The sequence below is a fragment of the Lactuca sativa genome, chromosome 3 (genome assembly GCF_002870075.4).
Source record: "Lactuca sativa cultivar Salinas chromosome 3, Lsat_Salinas_v11, whole genome shotgun sequence".
In the NCBI taxonomy this organism is placed as follows: Eukaryota; Viridiplantae; Streptophyta; class Magnoliopsida; order Asterales; family Asteraceae; genus Lactuca; species Lactuca sativa.
The window spans coordinates 316623279-316642588 of record NC_056625.2 but is presented as its reverse complement, the minus strand read 5'-3'; the positions used below and the strand labels follow the sequence as shown (position 1 = coordinate 316642588).

Sequence of the window (19310 nt, the reverse complement as noted above, 5' to 3'; positions counted from 1 at the left end):
AATAATCCAAGCCATAAAATTCAAACCATATTCACAAGCTAGTCTACCATAAACAGAAGTTATAGTATTTAGCTCATATTCATAGCAGAAAATATCTCACAAACTAAACCTAATGATTTAAACACTGGATTAAGAAAAGAGAATATATTTATGACTTTCGATCTCCTCAAAATTGAATGCTAAAGTTGATCCTCGATTTCCAAAGCTTCAGCAACACTCTTAATCGCAATTTAGTCTCCAAGGGTTCCAGAGTCCTTGTCTTGTGAGTTTATGCCATTTATATAGTTTTTTCGAAAATAGGGGCGACTCGTCGAGTCCATAGACCGACTCGCTAAGTCCCTTACTTAAAATTCGTGCGCCGTAAGGTACTTGATGGTTCGCGAATGTTCGTGTCTACTCGGCAAGTAGGTGTCCAACTCGCCGAGTTCTTTAGGTTTTTGACTCTTTTTCTTCTTTCTTTAATTCCCGAGCTTCCGATTGCTATTCCCGCTTCCTTTTGCTTCTGAGCACGTCTTTTAGGCTGAAAATACAATTTAAACATAATTAAGTACCTTTTATTCATTAACTGAAATAAAATAGCCAAAAGTATTAGGATTCTACACAAAATATATAACTAAATATGCACATATCAGTCTAAAACCAGATATGAGCTCATTAAGACGTCCTAGGGCATAAAGTTGGCAACTTTATGCCCTTGCATGCTCTATGGGACTTAAAAACTTCATTCTTCACATCAAGACTTCATATAAGGCTCCAAAATCTTGCATGGAGTCTAGATACTCTCCAAGCTAGCACCTTTATGCATCTAGCATGCTCACAAGGCTTATATCTAAACATTTCAACCTCTGGAGTTGCTCAACTCTCAAGAGAAGGTCTAAAACCAACAAAAAGGACCATAAAGAAAACCCTAACTAGATCTAAAGAATAAGAATGCAAGATCAAGGATTTATACCTCCAGAAGCTCCTCAAGGTGAACTAGATACAAATTCTTGAAGCCTAATGCCACTCCAAGCTTGCTTGACAACTTTTTCTTCTTGAATGGACCCTAAAATGGACACAAATGCACTCCTTAAGCTCAAAGCACACTCTTTAATGGTATTAGGGTTTTCAAAGACGTTTGAAGGTGAAAGAGGTTGATTAGGGTGAAGCTCAAATGAGATAAGGATGCTTATATAGGTCTCAAGTCCGGAAATTAGGGTTTGGACATCTGTCACGTACGCCCAATGTATGTGTTGTCCCTCCGCAATCATTCTTGCAAAATACGCTAAGTGTACCCTTGAGTTCTCCCAACGTACTTAACGGACTGATTATGCAACATTTAAAATTTTCAAGGGCTTCCAAGGTACTACCTGATTTGGAGTGTTACAATTTTAGTAATTCTTCTATTTCTTGGAGAAGTAAAAAGTAGTCATCTATCTCTCGTTCTACTACAATATCTGAATATAGGGCTTTAGGTTCCTTATCTTATGAGTTAATTTGGGTTTTGAATTTTTATGATATGGGGTTTAAAAATGTTGTTCTTGTAAATATTTTTTTTGTGATAACGATTCTGAAGTTAAATTATCTTTGAATACTGTATTTCATGATAAAACAAAACATTTCAAGATTGATGTTCATTTTATAAGAGAAAAAATTACAAAATGAGTTATTAAGTTGGTAAAGGTTGGTTCATCTAATTAGGTGGCAGATATTATTACTAAGTATCTTGTATGTTCATAACATGAGATTCTTAGTGAAAAGTTGTGTCTGTTTGTTCCTTTTTCTTCAAAGTGATATTTTTCAAAACGGTTAGTTTGAGAGGGGCTGTTAAAATAAATAATATTTTAGATTAATTGCAAACTAACATTTTGTTTAAATAGATTTAGGATGTATTTTGTGTTCTTTTGTGTTTGATAATTTTGCAGGTAACTTTGTTGAGATTTGGAGGGGTAAAGTGTTAATATGTCAAAGTTTTTCGGGTTTACACGTGGGTCTTCGGGTCCCAATTGGCCCAGAGTATAACTAGCTGGCTTGCTCTCATTTGAGACATAAGTTCACCAATTAGTTAGGGTGCTCCTCTCGTCTCTCTCAAAATATCTTCGATTAGGGTTTTCTTATTAGGGTTTACATAACTTTTGATCAGATCTTGTAGATATTATAGTTTTAGGTTAAGTGTGTCGTTTTAAGAGTAGAATAGGTTTTTGTATCGAGGTTTCTGTTGCAGGTTCTTGAACCATCTGTGTATGTCCTCAAATGATATAATAAATGTTGATGTTGGAATATCTCGTTTCTACAATTTTTTTTACATAAAGAATTAAGATAGTCCTTTGTAATCAGTCTGAAACTCCGATCACCACTTCGATCATGATCATTAGTCTTCTTTGCATAATTCTTCCTATTAAACTGAGGCATTGTACAAATAGTTTGAAACTTCCAATCCAAATATTGCATAAATCAAAAATAAGAACGTTAACCTACCTCACCCGAACTAACCAGGCAAATGCAAAGTTCTTTCATAGGCACGATTTCCTATTACCCATATAAAGATGAACAATGTTGCCATAATCTTAGATAATTGCCTCAATTCTTTCTTGTTAGTGCTATTAGTTCATGTATAAGTATTGAGAAATCTGCCTTATCTTATTGACGTCCTCTCAATACATATTATGGGAAACTAGATAATCAAACACCGAGACCTTTTGATTGTTTCTCTTAATTCGATGATTCACCTTTTCCCATCGTTGCTCATCCATTGATCGTCCATATCTCATGCCTACTTTTAAAAACTACAAAACTATTGAATGTCTCCTCAAGAAATACAAAAAACACAAGTGAATAATCCAATTCTCCCGACCATCAAAGCCGCAAGATCACATGAAATCGGTCATCGATGTCACCGTATGGTTGATAACCTATTTAAAGATGTTTATTTTAGGTGAAAACCAATAATATTTTACCAAATTTATAACCGACGGTCCCTTCTTTTTGAGACCGATACCGCTTGTCAATGTCTCTTCCTACCATTAAATAGATTGTAACTTTATTTGTTCTAATAACCAACAACATATATACTAATTTAATTGTGATTTCTATCATTTTGTCAATAATATATATATATGTATAAACATAAATGATCAAATATTAAAAATACCTGATAATTTACTATGTTTTGTTACCATAGTACCATCTAAGCTGATCCATATATCTTCTTTCATAAACTCATACCAAATATACTAAAAAAATAACAGTTTTTAAAAAACATTAGCTGTTTTAATAAACAACCCCAGACACCCTCTAAATCTCATTAAAACTTATATTGGTCAACAGCTTTTTTGATCTACATTTTAAATAGTAAAAATATTTATTTATTTCGAAATCAAACATCCTCGTTAAAAACTTATCTTAAAGAGTAATATCTCAAAAAGAAAAAGATTGTTAATAAACACTATTTATTAATTTAGTATTGCCAATTTAATGTTCCACTTGTTTTATAATGAACGGCTTAAGTCCGGGCCCGGCCACATGCCTGGCGTACTAATCGGCTGAGTTTTAACGACGTGTAGGTCGACTCCTGTTCGAACACGTGTACGATGATGCTGATCTTGGATATTAAGCGATTGGATGACTTTGATCCCCCAGTTTATTTAGATAGCTCAAACTACACCTTTCAGTATTCAAAGTTCTTTGTTATGCCCTTCAAACTTTGCAAACAAGACAACCCATCAGTGTTAATATAACATCAATCATGACAAAAAAAAAAAACATTATTCTCTATACTTCATAGATATCGATTTATATATGCGTTGAGGTTGCAAAGACAAATAAAATTAGTGGTGGCTTATTCGACATATTTACACACAAATAGATATAATAAATATGCATTGAAAAACCTATAGATAAAAATATGAATGTACGATTTAAGCATACACAAACAATATGAGAAAAATAACATGTACTATTATCTCTTTGGATTATATTATATCTCAATTTGAAAAAAATTTCAGACCATCCAATCGAATCATAGAAGGTAAATCTGTCAAGCCTAATTTGTGGTCTATGGTAAAATTATTCAAGCATAAAACAACCAAAAGAGAAATGTATGGGCCAGAATGATAAATACAAATTGTAGAGGGGAACAAAGTGTAATTTATTGACAATATTAAACTAAGCGATAACAAAAACGGCCAGCACGATAATCAATGGGCCAGCTCAACCACCACATTATTTTTATTTATTCTTTTATTTTAGAAAACTTACTTTTCCAGATAAGTTATTCTCCAACTCTGAGCAATACCTCAAAAGAAACTTGTACATTATGCATTAAATATTGTAGAGTTAGCTGAGTTTTAAACTCTTGTCTCTGGAAAAGTAGGTGGAGCGTATATTTATACACGTTAACACACGAACACGCGTCCGGTGACGTGGAGTGTTGCTTTCTTCCTCCCTTGTTTTAGTGAGAGAAAGTTCTAGAGAGAGAAAATGCAGCAGTGAATTTGTTCGAACTTAGGTATGTTTAATTTCAAGCTTTAATTTGTTCAGATTCTGTATTAATTGTTTGTTGTAACGTAATTTAGTTCTTGTTATTCATAATTTGATCGTTTTTAGTTGAATTGTTTCGTGTTTTTCTAAGAATTACGGCGACATCTCGTGAATTAATCGGTTATTGTTGTCATAATTTGATATTGAATTAGCTTGGATTCATAGCTTTTTGCTGTTTATGTATAGCATTTCATGAGCTACATGTCTATACATGCTTTTGACGTGATTGTAGCGATAGATCAGAATTGGGGAGAATAATCGGAGAATTAGATAAACTTAAACAGGAAACTGTAACGAAATTATCACGTTCTTGTCTGTTTTCGTTTTTCACATCTTTTTGTATGTTTTTATTAAATAAACAAAACTGTTCAATTTTGTGGAAATTTCTATTTTTTGGCATTTTCTACTGTCTGTCCGCCATACGAGGGTAGATTTGGTAATTAGTTACGAGTTTATCCTGGATTGGTAATACTTGGTCGGTGCTGTGTTGCTTTCCTCTTGTTATATATGGATCTTATGAAGGATACTCATCCGTTTACTTGTAAAGATTTCCCCTTTTGGTTTGAATGAAGAATAATAAGTTCCATATAGTAAGACTGGCTTTCTGGACCTGGGGAAGCAATTCTGTTGTTTATCCAGTTTAGAGAAAGCATGAACTTGGATGTTTTAAATTAACATGGAGGCTTTGTTTGCTTATAAATCTGAAATCGATATGCTGGAACTCCAGTTTGAAAGGCATGCATGGATTAAATGATCCAAAAACAAATGTAATCAACATGGGTGACGTATGATAGTATATTCATTCGATTCAAATTGTCGGGTGACGTTAACATGTTCCCATAAGTAGAACCTAGAAATTCTATTTGTTCATATTTGTGTCATATTGACATTCTTGTCCTTTTGCAGCTGAGTGAGCAAGAGCAAGTATCTGTAGAAAGGATTTCCCATATCTTCATTGATACAGTTTTAGGTGCTTTCCCATGGGGATCAGTGAAGAGGCACAAGATTGTAAGCCTGAAAAATCTTCTTCACCTCCACCAGTAAGCTTCCAAATTTTGTTTTATCTCTCTTACACTACACTACATATAATAAATCTTGTAGTTTTCTTTATATATATATATTTTTTTTTGTATTTATGAAGTTGTATGAGTTTTAACTTTGCAGCAGCAACAACAGACGAGTGTTCATGTATATCCAGATTGGGCAGCCATGCAGGTTAATTAAATACACAAACCATCTAAATCTTATTAAATCAAATCTTATTTTGGATATTTATATTTCCACAGGCATATTATGGCCCTAGAATGGCTGTGCCACCATACTACAATCCTGCTGTTGCATCTGGTCATGCCCCTCCCCCTTATATGTGGGGTCCTCCACAGGTACAACAATTATCTTCATTCCTTTAGATTTATCAGGTTGACCTTTCTGTTGACTTTTTTTTTACTTGCAAAATCAAAAAATCAGCATATGATGCCACCCTATGCTGCTTTCTATCCACATGGAGGTGTTTATGCACATCCTGCAGTTCATCTTGTAAGCCTTCTTGACACCATTCTAAGATCATAATGTGACCAAATTCTTCAATTTTATGATTTAGAATAATGTTTGTGTCGTGATAATCATTAAAATAAATACAGGCAAATAGTCCTCTGAACATTGATTCACCTGCCAAGTCATCAGGGGGTTCTGATAGAGGCTTGATGAAGAAATTAAAAGGATTTGATGGGTTGGCAATGTCAATAGGCAATCCATCAAATGGTGAAGGTGGAAACAATGATGGGAACTCACACAGGTACCATAACTTGCATCATGCCTATATTGGTCAATTTACATGTTTCCACATATAAAGATTTGAATTTTATAAAACAGTGGGGAGACTGAAGGAACAAGTGAAGGAAGTGATGGGAATACAACTGAGGTGAGAAATTAAACTTTTAAATTTTTTGTAACGTTCATATGTGTGTCTAAAATAAATCTTCTTGTTGCATGTTATTTTAGCGAGGTAAAAATGGTGGGAAAAGAAGCAGTGAAGGGTCGCTTATTCTTTGTAAGTTTCACATCCACATAAAAATTAATCTTTATGTTAATGGAGAATAAAGTTTTATAAAAAGAAATAAAATACTAAAACCTTTATGTCATCAGCTGAAGTTGAGAAGGCTGAGCCACAAAGAGCAGATGGAGCTTCCAGTAAAATGATGACAGGTGTCGGGATTCTTTCTCCCAATCCTGTCTCCGCATTAAATCTCAAGAATTTTCCGAATACAGCTGCTGACATCACTTCACCCATTGTTACATTGATGCCAAATGAAGCACTTTTTCAGGTCTGTTTTTTATATTTTCCGTAGGTAAATTGCTTTTGGGCTTTTGACATAAAAGTCCTTATGTTTGGCAAGTTTTAGTGTCTGAGAAATTTAAGTTATGTTGCAATTATTGTTGTTTCTAAATTTAACTTGTGTGAATAAAAATTATGGGCAGAATGACCGAGAACTAAAAAGGGAAAAGAGAAAGCAGTCTAACCGAGAATCTGCTAGAAGGTCAAGATTGAGGAAACAGGTATCGAGTTCTTTTCATGATGGCAAGGGTAAAATTGTAAAATTGAACTTTTTTTTTTTTGACAAATAAGTTTGAAATTTCCTCTATTTTCCAGGCTGAAGCTGAAGAACTTGCTGTAAAAGTTGAAGCTCTTAACAGTGAAAACTTGAGCCTTAGGTCTGAAATTAACCGATTAACTGATAATTCAGAGAAATTGAAGCTTCAAAATGCTGAACTAATGGTAAGACCAAAACCAGACCTACTACTATTACATAATTACATTTTTGGTCCCTGAACATAGCTGTTTTTATCAATTTTGGTCCCAAAAAGTTTTCTCTTGTAATTTCATTTGAGGTTTTGCAACGTTACAAGAACTTCAAATAAGGACCAACAAAGGTATAAAAGAAAACATTTTGCGACCAAAATTGCAAGAAAAAAAAAACAAACAAACCTTTTTTTCTTTCACCATTGAAGTCCTGTATGGGTAATGATATCTGTCTGGATAGTTGTATACATAATGTCTGTTTCTCTTTTGGGTTGAATAAACCGTCTTAACGAGACTAAATGACCATTTTACCCTTGCATTCCAAAAAACAAAATTCACAATATTCTTTAAATTTTAACACATGAAAGGTTAATGTCTTGATACAGTAAGCCATGTTTTTTTGGCTTAACCCATTAAGTCATTCCATTCAGACTATGTAAAAAGAAACAATCATGTATAGCTGTCCAGATTAAGTGCCTAACCCATTAAGACCATAAAGTCAAAAAGAAGGAAACAGTCACCAGACCTACTACGCCATAATTACATATATACCCTTCACCAACATGTACCTCATTGTTACAGGAAAAACTGAAGGAGGTTTCGTCTCTTAGCACTGCTAACCTGATATCAAGAGTGGATAACAGCTCAGGAGAATTATATGAAACCAACAAAAACACAAACACAAACACACGTCAACTTCTTGACTCAAGTCCAAGGGCTGCTGATGCTGTGGCGGCTGGTTAGCTACTCAAATGTTATAATCCTATGACAAACAAACAAACAAACAGACAAACGATAAAGTAATGTTTTTAGTTGTTGGGTTTTTTTTTACATGATTTTTGGAGTTATTTGATTATCTAACAGTTTAACGTACGTAAAAGATAATAGGTGGTTAGGGTGATATTAAGATAAGAAATGAGTCCAAGGTTTTTAGGGTTTGGTCTGAATCTGATTATGATTATATATATATATATATATATATATGGTGGTTTTAGATTTCGAGGGGCAAATTTGGAATGTTTATTTAGTTCCAGATTTTGCCTTGAAACTGGCCACTGATAGAGTTTAGTGTAATTATAGAGTATGGTCTGTCTATTTGTCCGTGTGAGATTAATATAAAACAACTCAACTTATGGTATTGGTATGTGTAATATGAATTCGGGAGTTGTAGGATTCTTATATTTGGGAATAAACTTTTATCCTTTTTGATGTAATGGTTTTTTTTTCTTATTGCTTAAATGTTAGTGGCTTATATAAAATAAATGGATGTTTGTTATTAGTTTTATCCAAAATGCCTCACAAGGATATAAAGATTTGTCCAAAAAGATACCCAATTTGATATTTTAAATGCGCATGTATATGGTTTCTTTTTCTTTATTCAACTCTTTAAATATTTTCCTATACCTAATCTTAAAACGATACGTTTATTAATTGTTTTAATTAAGTTCGATTATATATTTTCATTTTGTAAAGCTACATATTATATAAAATTCAAGAGAAAGAAAACATAGGCTTAACGACTAAGCGTCTAATAAACGAATTTTATTTAATTAAATGAAAATTTTCTAATATTTATTATAAAAATAATAATAATTAGATGCAAAAAATCAATAAAAATACATTTTGGTCACGATTATATAGTTTACCTATTTAATTTATTTAGTAAATTTACAAAATAGAAAATAGATTTAATTTCATATCAACCAAACAAAGAAAAATGACTTGTAAGGATAAATATTAGAATTGTATAAAAAATATCATTGATTTTTTTTTACACATCGCCAATCAACTATAGGGGTTTTAAATTGTTGATACGACACGACAGAAATATATGACACATAATGAAATTGGGACGGAAATTGAAATTCGAATTTGTGTTTGTGTCGTATCGTGTTCGTGCTCAAAATTCGACACGATGTTGATATGATTTACCATTTATTTATCGTGTTTTTCGTGTTTCTCGTGTTATGTATGATTAAATATTAATTAAATACACTAATTGTTATATTATGTTATTTTTGTCGTGTTGTGTTTGTCGTTTTTTAACTGGTTCGTTTTTGTGTTGGTTAGAAAAAAAAACATGATATCGTGTCGTGTTGTGTTTGTGTTACATAAAACATTATCGTGTCATGTCGTGTCAGACAAAAACACGACACGATGGCTCAATTTGCCAACGTTTGTACACATATGGCAATTAAACTTCATCTATGTTTAAAAAAATACCATTATATTACAGGTAATAGTAGGTCACCAGCCACGTGGTATGTCACGTGGCTGTTGATGTGCATTTTAATGTTTATTATGTACACATTTGTAACGCTCGTAGATCCGGGTAGTCAATTTAGAGACAAAGAGCATCAAAAATGAGTTTTTGATGAAAGATTATTTAGGAGGATTAATCTTAACCAAGTTGTAGCATATGTCAATGCTGAAATCTGAGTTTTAACGAAGAAGTTATGACCCATCGAAGTTTCACGACAACACCGACACGATACCGGAAAGCGTAAATAGTGAATTTATGATAGAGCGACTTTTAGTCTTAGCGACCTAAACAAAAGTCGTATAATATTGTAACATCCGGATTCCCGGGTATCTTATTTTAATTATTTATCTTGAGTTTTATGGAGGGACTCGGCGAGTAGACGCTCAGACTCGCCGAGTAGGATCGCGAATTCTTGTTTGGATTAATGACCGGACTCAACGAGTCGATGAGTGGACCCGGTGAGTCCGCGCTCTAAAGTGAAACCCTAAATCTCAGGGCCTAATCCCTATTTAAAGGCCCTTATGGTCGTCATTTGCGGCCACTACTCCCCTGTGAAAAAAACCCTAGAGAGCAAAGAGAGCTTAAAGAGCAATTTGGAGGCTGACTCTTCATCCTTTGGTGTGATCTTGCAAGAAGGAGTGGGAAAATCCAAGCTAGATCGATTGTGGAGCTTGGATCTGTGTTGTTCACGCTGAGATTCACATTATGAGGTACAAGTCCCTTCCCATTTCGTGTATTTGATAGATTCCTTGAATCTAGGGTTTCCTTTGCACAATTTTGAGTTAGATTGTGAAGCATATGAGGTCCCTTTGGGTATAGATGATAGATCTGGACCTTGAGAGGTCCAAAAGGTCCCAAGCTTCCAGCTTTATGAGGTTTCATGTGAGCCTTGAGAGTAGAACCCCATTTTAAAGGTTATTTCTCCATTTTTGGTCTTATAAGCATTGCATGAACGTAAAGTTTGAACCTTTACGTGACTTTCGAGTGTTAGAAGGTTAGATCTACTGGTTGGTGAAGCAGATCTGACCTCAAAAGATCGTTTGAGTGTTTTCATGGGAGAAGCTTGCCGAGCCCATAAAGGACTCAACGAGTCGAGTCGGGTTACCCCGCGATTCACGACCTGTGGTAACCTGTTGAGTGTAGGGTTGACTCAACGAGTCGAGTGAGGACCAGGGGCAAAGAGGACATGCATGGACTCGCCGAGTCACACGAGTGCACTCGACGAGTCTAGTCAAAGTTTGACCGTTGACTTTTGTTGACTTTTAGGGTTTGGTCAACAATTGGAATTGTGGACCATTTGAAGGGTAAAATGGTATTTTAGCCTTCTTAGAGGACATGGAAGAGACTAGTCTAGCCTGGAGAGCCGTTATTGATTTGAGATAATTGCTTATGTGTTTAAGCGGAGGCTATATGAGTGTATACGTGTGCGAGATTATCCGAGATAGTCGAGGTGAATCTTCTCACTATACTTGTAACGCCCCGATTCTCAGGTATGGATTTAAATAAAGAATTTCCTTAGTTTTAAGTCCTACTCGACAAATTAAGGCTGCCCTACTCGTCGAGTAGCAGCGAGGTGGGATCGCGAATTTAGTAACCTACTCGCGCGAGTCCACAATGGGACTCGACAAGTAAGAGCTGGTAGATGAAACCCTAAATTTTGGGGCATTTCACCCTATTTAAAGGATCATTGGCCATCCCCTAGCCTCCCCTTCACTGCCTCTTGTCCCTCTAAATCCCTAATCGTGTGTGATCTCACCTTGTGCATTCTTAAGCTTGAAGGAGGGTTTTCTTGGAGAGAAAGGAGCTTGGAGGTCAAGCATTAAGAAGCAAGGAGCTTGAAGGACCTAAGATCTATTATAGTTAGCATCTTCTGGAAGGTATAAATCGTTACCCTAACCTCATTCATTCTTTTGGGCAACTTCTATGGTTTTCATAGTATGTTTGGAAGCTACTCTTCTTTGCAATCTTAGATCTGAAGTTGTAACTGTTGGATTAGTGTCTAAGTCCATAACTATTTTGGTATGTACTTGACTCGATGGTGCATGGTCCTTTTGGGTTGCCTTCACCAAAGCAACTTGATAGGATGAATTATGGAGAGAAAGGATTAATTATGATTTATTAATATATTATGAGAATAATATATTAAAGGAGAAATCATATTGTTTAATTAATATTAGTCAAGAATTAATAAGAATTAAGTTTGTGGCTAAAAGATATTAACTAAACTTAAGGGACTAGAACTGTCAATTGTGTGATAGTTGAATATTGGGCTAATGGACTCCATATTTAAGGAGTGGACGAATTCTATGGGGAAACCCATTAGAAATCGTCCAAGGCCTTTAAGAAAGGAGTCCATGGGTTGCTTAGGGCCTAAGCATCCAAATTAGGATTTCCTTGTTAGACAACCCTAATAGCCTCACTATTTAAAGAACCCTTAAGCCCCAAAAACGTGGGGAACTTATTCTCTAGGGTTTCCACACGTTTTGGGCAGCCTCCTCTCTCCTTATTCTTCATCCTCTTGCTCTTGGTGTTTGTGAACCATTAGAGGTGTGACATTTGTGACTCTAAGCTTTCTAAAGTCATTACAAGGAGGATTTGAGATTGTTATTGCTACATAACAATCAAGGTAATATCTTAAACCCATTCTTATGTTAATATTGATTATCATATGCTAGATTTAGGGTTTAAAGTCTTGGATGAATTGCATGTTCAATAGAGAAACCTAGATCCAAGCATTAGGGTTACATGAGCACATAGGATGTTCTTATGGCTAAAACCCATTAGTGGTATCAGAGCCTTGATTGGTTTCTATTGTATTGATGCCTTGTATGTTTGTTCAAGTTGTAAAAACGTTTTTTGAGCTCCCTGCCTGATGAACTTGGCGAGTACCACAGTGTACTCGGCGAGTCCAGTGTGGTACTCGGCGAGTTCGAGCGTCAGATGGAGCTATTTTCGGGATTTCTTGCTGTTTTACTCATGGATACTTACCTTATCTGTTTTAGATCATTAAAATCCGATTTTATACATATTTATGAGTATATCCTTGATTAAACAAAAGATAATTACCAATTGATTGGATAATAACTTCCTTATATGATAAAGTTTGATTATTTGTATTAATTGGGTAACTTACTTTGCAAGAAATTGAAATTAGGTCAAATATAGATAATGATAAAATAAATTGTTTAATTTATATTATTTGTTATTTGATCCTTGTGTTATGAAAAGTTTCAATTTTTCCCCTTTAGGTTTTATAGTTTAAATCTGAACTCAAAAGTTTTGTTTTGAAATTTAAATAGTTGAAACCCTAATGTTTTGAAAAAGGTTTCAAAACTTGCCCTCAAGTTTTGGAATTTAAATTTTGATTGAAAAGTTTGATTTTGAAATATTTAAATTCTAAACCCTAATATTTTGAAATGTTTCAAAACTTGCCCTCAAGTTTTGGAATTTAAAAGTTAATTAAAAGTTTAATTTAGGAATGTTAAATTCTAAAACCCTAGTATTGTTTTGAAAAGTTCAAACCACACCCTTATGGTTTTATTAATTAATTAAAGTGTATAATTAAAAGATATTTAGTAAATCCATAGAGTTTTGGTGTACAATTTAAGTAAATTAAAAGTATAATTATTAAATTAGACCACCTAGTATTTTAAATGTGTAAAATACACCCTATACTATATATAACATTAAAAGTCTAACATTATATATATGTATAAGTAAAAGTCAGTCTTACCGTTAATAGGCCTCATTCACGAAGTTGGTCTATAAGGGGTGTTTAAGGAAATTGCCTATAAAATGGCGATTGAATGGGTATCCACTCTTACCCACCGCAGAGGGTCGTTAGCCAAACGGGTAGGATATGACAGAAACCTTCCATTATAAGTATATTGAAGTACAAAAGTAACTAAATGTTTTTACAAAAATTCCCAATCTTAGTTACTTTAGGAAAAAGTGAATTGATGCAATTCCATGAAATTACACTTTGTGCCCTTGCGAAGACGTTAGTGGAGCGTGTGTGGTTAACCGGCACACTAAATGGTTCTAAGCAAAGGTAGCAAAGGGTGACTCAATGTTTGTCATAGTTCGGTGGAGCGTGTGTGGTTAACCAGCATATCAAATAGCACTACTAGAAAAACAACCTTTTACGACGCGCAATTAATGACACACGCTGATAGAGGACGCGCATCTGTGGGTGCCCTAAAAATTAATGTCAGTTTTCCAAATTTTGAAGGATATAGTACACGCATTTTTGCGCGCCCTAAAATTAGTGTCCAAAAAAACACGGAGGGCACATATCATAATAAGCGTGTCGTGTAAGTGTGTCACTTTATATTTTTTAGAAAGGCGCGTTCTCAGTTGCTTTAATTGATGGATTTTGGTCATAAGACATCCTATGTGCTCATACAAACCCTAATGCTTGGATCTAGGTTTCTCTATTGTACATGCAAGTTATCCAAGGCTATAAACCCTAATTCTAGCATATGGGAATCAATATTAACATATAATTAGGTTTAAGATATTACCTTGATTGTTATGTAGCAATAACAATCCCAAATCTCCTTGAATTGACTTTGGAAGGCTTAGAGTCACAAGTGTCACTCATCTAATGGCTTACAAACACCATAAGCAAGTGGAGAAGGTATAAAGGGAGAGGAGAGAGGTAGAAATTCGTCCTTATATGCTCTAGGGATCAAGTGCACGAAATCCTAAGGCCTTAGGGGTCTTTATATAGGGTTGGGATTAGGGTTTCAGTCCTTATCCTTATCTAGTTACTTGCCCATCAAGCAACCATAAGATGAGCCTTGAAAATCCCTATATCTTGGACCTTGGACAATTTTAAGGATATCCTTATCCTTGAATTCGTCCATCCTTTAACCTTCTGCTCGATAAGCTTCCTTTCAATGTCATGTTTGATCATCTTGCTGAGAAGATGATTGAAGCGATCGAACGTCTGGGTCACTGTTTCTTCGGCTCCTTGCCTGAATTCTCCAAACTCAGATAAGAGCAAGGTTTGGATAGAATGTTCAAGATCTTCGTCTGTAGAGTACAGTTCGCGAAGTCTATCCCAAACTTCCTTTGCCGTCGTGCATGAGCTGACCAATCTAAAGGTGTCGGACTAAAGGGCGAATCTGATTAACCTTAACGCCTTGATATTGCACTGGAATTTGTCCTTCTCGTCTTGTGCAATATCCTTAACATCCTTCAGCAGATCATTGTACTCCTTTTGTTTCTTAATAATCCTGGACGTTTCTGAATGAGAAAACGGTCCATTTATGATGGCTTCCCATATGAGGTACCCATTATCCTCAGATCCAATCACGTAGTCTTCGAAGTGATGCGCCCATACTTCATAGTCATGGGTGTATAAGATTGGAATCTTTGTCGTCGAACCGATGTTGTTGGAAATATTAATAGGATTTGATTGCGTCTCGTCCATTATGATCGAAAAACCTGTTCAAAGATGAGACTTGTAATAAAGCAGATTAGGGCAAAACAATAAATATCAAGATACGTCAATAATGAGATGACGGCTCAATAAATATTATTAATTGCGGAAAAACCCTAACTGTAACCTTTTCACAGAAAAGATGTGTATCGATTACACAGCCTCCTGCTCTGATACCAATTGATGAGATTAATAATCTTTAATCTATGAAGATCGAATAGATCTTGAACAAGTAATTAAATATAAAACTGTAAGAACACGAAAATAAGAAGAGACAAGTGTGAATCAAATGAGTCGAATGATTAAACAAAATCCTCAGAAGAGCTCGATTAAGAACATCAACTATAGAGGATTGGTAGGTTACAAGAACGATTAAAGAAATCTGTAATACTATCGTTACGCTCTAGAATAATCGTATCAATCGTTAACCTAATATGCATGCAAGCATATACTTATATATTAAACAAAATGGGCTCTCGGTTGGACAGGCCCAAACCGGAATACAAAATAAATAAATAAACATTCGAGCCCAACGACGCAACACTTCAAAATAATCTTCTGCCCAACAACTTTAGGAAAAATGTGAATTTGGTGCTAGCCCATGGAATTCACACTTTGTACCTTACCAAGTCGTTGGTGGAGCGTGTGTGGTTAACCGGCACACTAACTTGGACTAGTAAGGATCACAAAGGGTGACTTAATGTTTGTCATAGATCAATGGAGCGTGTGTGGTTAACCGACACATTGATTGGGTGATAATATTAAGGGTACCAAGTGAATTGGTATGGTTATTCACACCTTGTTTTGTGATCCTCGGCATCCCAGTCACAAAATTTGAGAGGGCACACTCGAGATTGAAACATGCCATTGAAATGTTCAATGAATCTCAAAAGATCTAGGAATTTCAAATCCAAATAAAACCTAATAAATTATTTCGTTTTTCATGGTGGAAATTGGTGAATCGTCATTCGCCTACCTTCAAATATTTTATAGCTTGGATTACGACATCCCTCTTCCAAATTATAAAATATTGTGTTGGGTCCTAGCCTTAATATTTCATATTGGGTGTTATATTAAGGACTTTGAATCAACTAACTTGATTTTCTCCCATTATAAATGTCTGGTTCAGACAACTATGATCTTCCCAAATCTCTTGAAGATGGTGTCCCTCAACATCATGCTTCACTTCCTCCACCTCCTCCAATTATTCTCCCTCACCCACAAGTTCTTGAAAAGTTTAAAGTCACTCAATCCCTATTGGCAAGCATAGTCTATGTGTGCTCACATCTTGGAGATAAAGTCACATATTGACAAGCCGGGAGAGTTGGTTGTCAAAGTCTCGTGAAAGTTGAATGTTCAATCACTTTCTTAGTAACATAGTGAGTCTCTTTGGGACTATTATGAGATAGACTATGACATGACCCTTAATGATGTTATCTATTTGCTTGGTGTTGTGGAATCAACAATGATTTGGAACACCAGTAAAGCAAATTTGATTAAAAGAACAACTTCCCAAGTCTTAAATGGACATTGACAATGGTAGCATTGGATATCTAGAAAAGCATTTCTCTTCCCAATGGAAAGGGATCGGCCATAGTCAACTCGGTTGACCAAATGGTAAAGAGAAAGGCTAAGTCTGAGATATTCTCATGTGCCATTACCAAAGGGTCCATGTGTTTTGTTGCCAAAGGAAGGGGAATTGGTTGCGAAGCTGCCCTATTCACCTGAAAGGTCATAAGGTTGGTCAAGTCAAGAGGTTTGACTCTACTTCAGTTAAAGTCCACTGACTAACTCTAATAAGTTTCTCTTTGGAGATTCTTATTACATAATGTGAATGGGTCACATGTTGATGTTTTTAAGAATCAAAGAAAAAATAAGAAGCTTAAAGTAAGCATATGTTGATTTTGATTGCGAAGGTGGGTTTCGATCGCATGGTACGGCAATCAGAATTTTGAGCTGTTGCTTAAGAGTTATAATATATTGCTTATGAATAGATAACAACAAGATTTTCATGTGGATTGTAAGGATAAGTTTTTCCGCAAAGTTTTAAAATAAAAGAAAAAAGGGTTTTAATTTTATTTATTTTAAAAATATCCTTACAATGGCATCTGTGAAAAATTGTTGCTTATATGTTTCAGTAATAACAATATTGGAAAGTGGATTTGATTCTTTCATTTGTGGTAGTGTCTGAATTTACCAAATGAAGAAAGTTTTTCATCACCCAAGTTTCAATTGGATAGAAACTTGGAATCATACAAGTTGTATTGTATGATGAATGAGAATTTTCATCTTTGAAAATTAAGACTAATTCTTTGATCACATGTATATGTGAGTCAATTGAAGGACTAAGGAATTAGGTACACTGGGTGTGCGCTGGTCAAGGTCCACCACAAGGATTGATTTGTCATGATTTACTAAAGATTAGTAAATATGATTATGCTTATGAGGTAGTATAATTCTGTAACATTGGAAAGGTTACAATGTATGACAAAACAAATGAGAAGAATCAAATTAGGTAGAAAGATAAAAGTTTCTCAAATCTGAAAGGATTGGTTAAAATCAAGAAGATGAGTCATATTTCGTTCCAAAACAATTCTTTGAGTCATACTCCAAGATTGTAACTTTGAGTGACATAAACGAAGAATTATTAACACTAGTCAAATGTAAGAGTAAAATGTTTTCTACTCTTGTACATTTGAGATTGGTAAGTTGTGATGTCTTGGATGAGACAAAGATCAACTAAGACCAATTGTGTGAAGTGTTAGTCTTGATAAAAATCCGCATTGTCCCTTGAATATTTGTTTTGTCAAGGAATGGTTCTTGACTGGGGAAACTTATATGTCAAGGGGACAGTGGGAGCCTTAAAGATCCTGAAAGAGTTTCAAGATTTAATCAAGAGTAAAATCTGTAATTTATCACTAGCACACGACTTAAGGTTTGCATCCTATCGTGTTGACATAATTCTTGTTTTTGTACCTACTTCAAATAAGTTGAATTTGCATGTGAGTTATCAGAGTTCAACTTGGAAGCATTGATGGGCCTTGTGCTACCAAGGTGACAAGAAACTAAGATTGAACAAGTTTAATCCATGTAAGGCTGAATTTGTCACTAACCTTATCTTGTGATTATGGTTTTGACAAATTCACATGGATAGGAACTCATACACTATAAAATCTAAGTGTCATAAGGTTTCTCTCCGATTCATGAAAATGATGGTGAGGAAACGCTTTCACTAAGTATATTTTACGTAGATATCAATTGTGTTATTTGCATTTTCAAAAGTCATTAGTGGAGCGCGTGTGGTTACCGGCACACTAACATGGACTTGTGAGAAATGGCAAATGCCTAAGCAATTGAGACTATGATTACGGCATCCCTTTTCATAGTTCCTGAAAATTGTTTAGACACACATGTGAGCTATCTAAGAAAGGGTGTATGAATCTAAATTTCAGAAGTCCAGCAGATTTCTGGAAATATGTTAGAGCTAGTGGGAGCATAAGTGTTATGCTGATAATCATCATGTTAGTGGGAGCATGATTATTACGTTTAGTTTTGCAAGTTAGCAATGTTAATTATAGAAAACAAAGTTTCAATTCGTGAAGTTGCAGGGGTTGAAAAGTTGTTTTGCTATAATTAAGGGAGAGGAAATTATACTTCATTTCAATTCTAAAGCTTAGATTGAGATTTTAATCATCTTTAGTCAAGGACATATATATGAATTTTATGTTGGAATGGTTCAACTTGAAGAAATTCTATATATATATATTGCGTTTTCAAAATTTGATTATGATTATGGCATCCCTCTTCATAGTTAAATTTTGAAAACATGGCAAATAAAAAAAATTATTGTAGCAAAAGACTTGTCTAGTATCATGTCTTTGTGTCAAACATCATGAATCGTGTCCTATATGCTTTGGATATAGGATCGATTGCATGTGCTATAATATTCATCTTTTCTAAATTTTCCAAATGCTTAAGGCAGTGAGAAGGGAAAAGTCTAGAACTGGATATGACTAAACTGATTAAGCAATTGTCGAGGACAATCTGAGGTTCGCCAAAGATTGGTTGCTCAGGGAAAGTTGGAAGTATGATGTAAGTTGTCGGAAAGGACCGTGTTGACATGTTATGAAAAGAAGTAACTCTTGTTTGGAAGTGATAGTCAAAATCGGACTATGGAAATGTCTCCATAGGTGGAAGTTATCCGATCTATGTAAGATTAGAAAACCTTAATGCAAGAAGGATGTTCAAAGCAATGTACTTTGAATATGAGACTTCCGTTCCAT

General features: G+C 34.8%; 1 protein-coding gene across 2 annotated transcripts; it reads left to right on the top strand.

Moving 5' to 3' along the window:
- The first annotated feature begins 4341 nt into the window (after nt 1-4341).
- On the top strand, nt 4342-8532 carry LOC111906366 (common plant regulatory factor 1). 2 transcript variants are annotated; one of them, XM_023902122.2, is made up of 12 exons: nt 4342-4486; nt 5425-5558; nt 5686-5733; nt 5805-5900; nt 5986-6054; nt 6159-6313; nt 6391-6439; nt 6520-6568; nt 6664-6842; nt 6997-7074; nt 7169-7294; nt 7901-8532. In XM_023902122.2, the coding sequence occupies exons 2-12, from the start codon at nt 5499-5501 to the stop codon at nt 8060-8062; spliced, it is 1071 nt and encodes a 356-aa protein (XP_023757890.1). In that variant the 5' UTR covers nt 4342-4486; nt 5425-5498; the 3' UTR covers nt 8063-8532. The 2 variants fall into 2 exon arrangements, with proteins under 2 accessions (XP_023757890.1, XP_023757889.1); XM_023902121.2 differs by having other exon boundaries at nt 5683-5733.
- The last annotated feature ends 10778 nt before the right edge of the window (nt 8533-19310 follow it).

Coding starts and splice junctions, on each gene's coding strand:
- LOC111906366 (XM_023902121.2), top strand. CDS start 5,499: ATGGGGATCAGTGAAGAGGCACAAGATTGTAAGCCTGAAAAATCTTCT. Junction 5,559..5,682: donor AATCTTCTTCACCTCCACCA/GTAAGCTTCCAA, acceptor TTAACTTTGCAG/CAGCAACAACAGACGAGTGT. Junction 6,843..6,996: donor CAAATGAAGCACTTTTTCAG/GTCTGTTTTTTA, acceptor AATTATGGGCAG/AATGACCGAGAACTAAAAAG.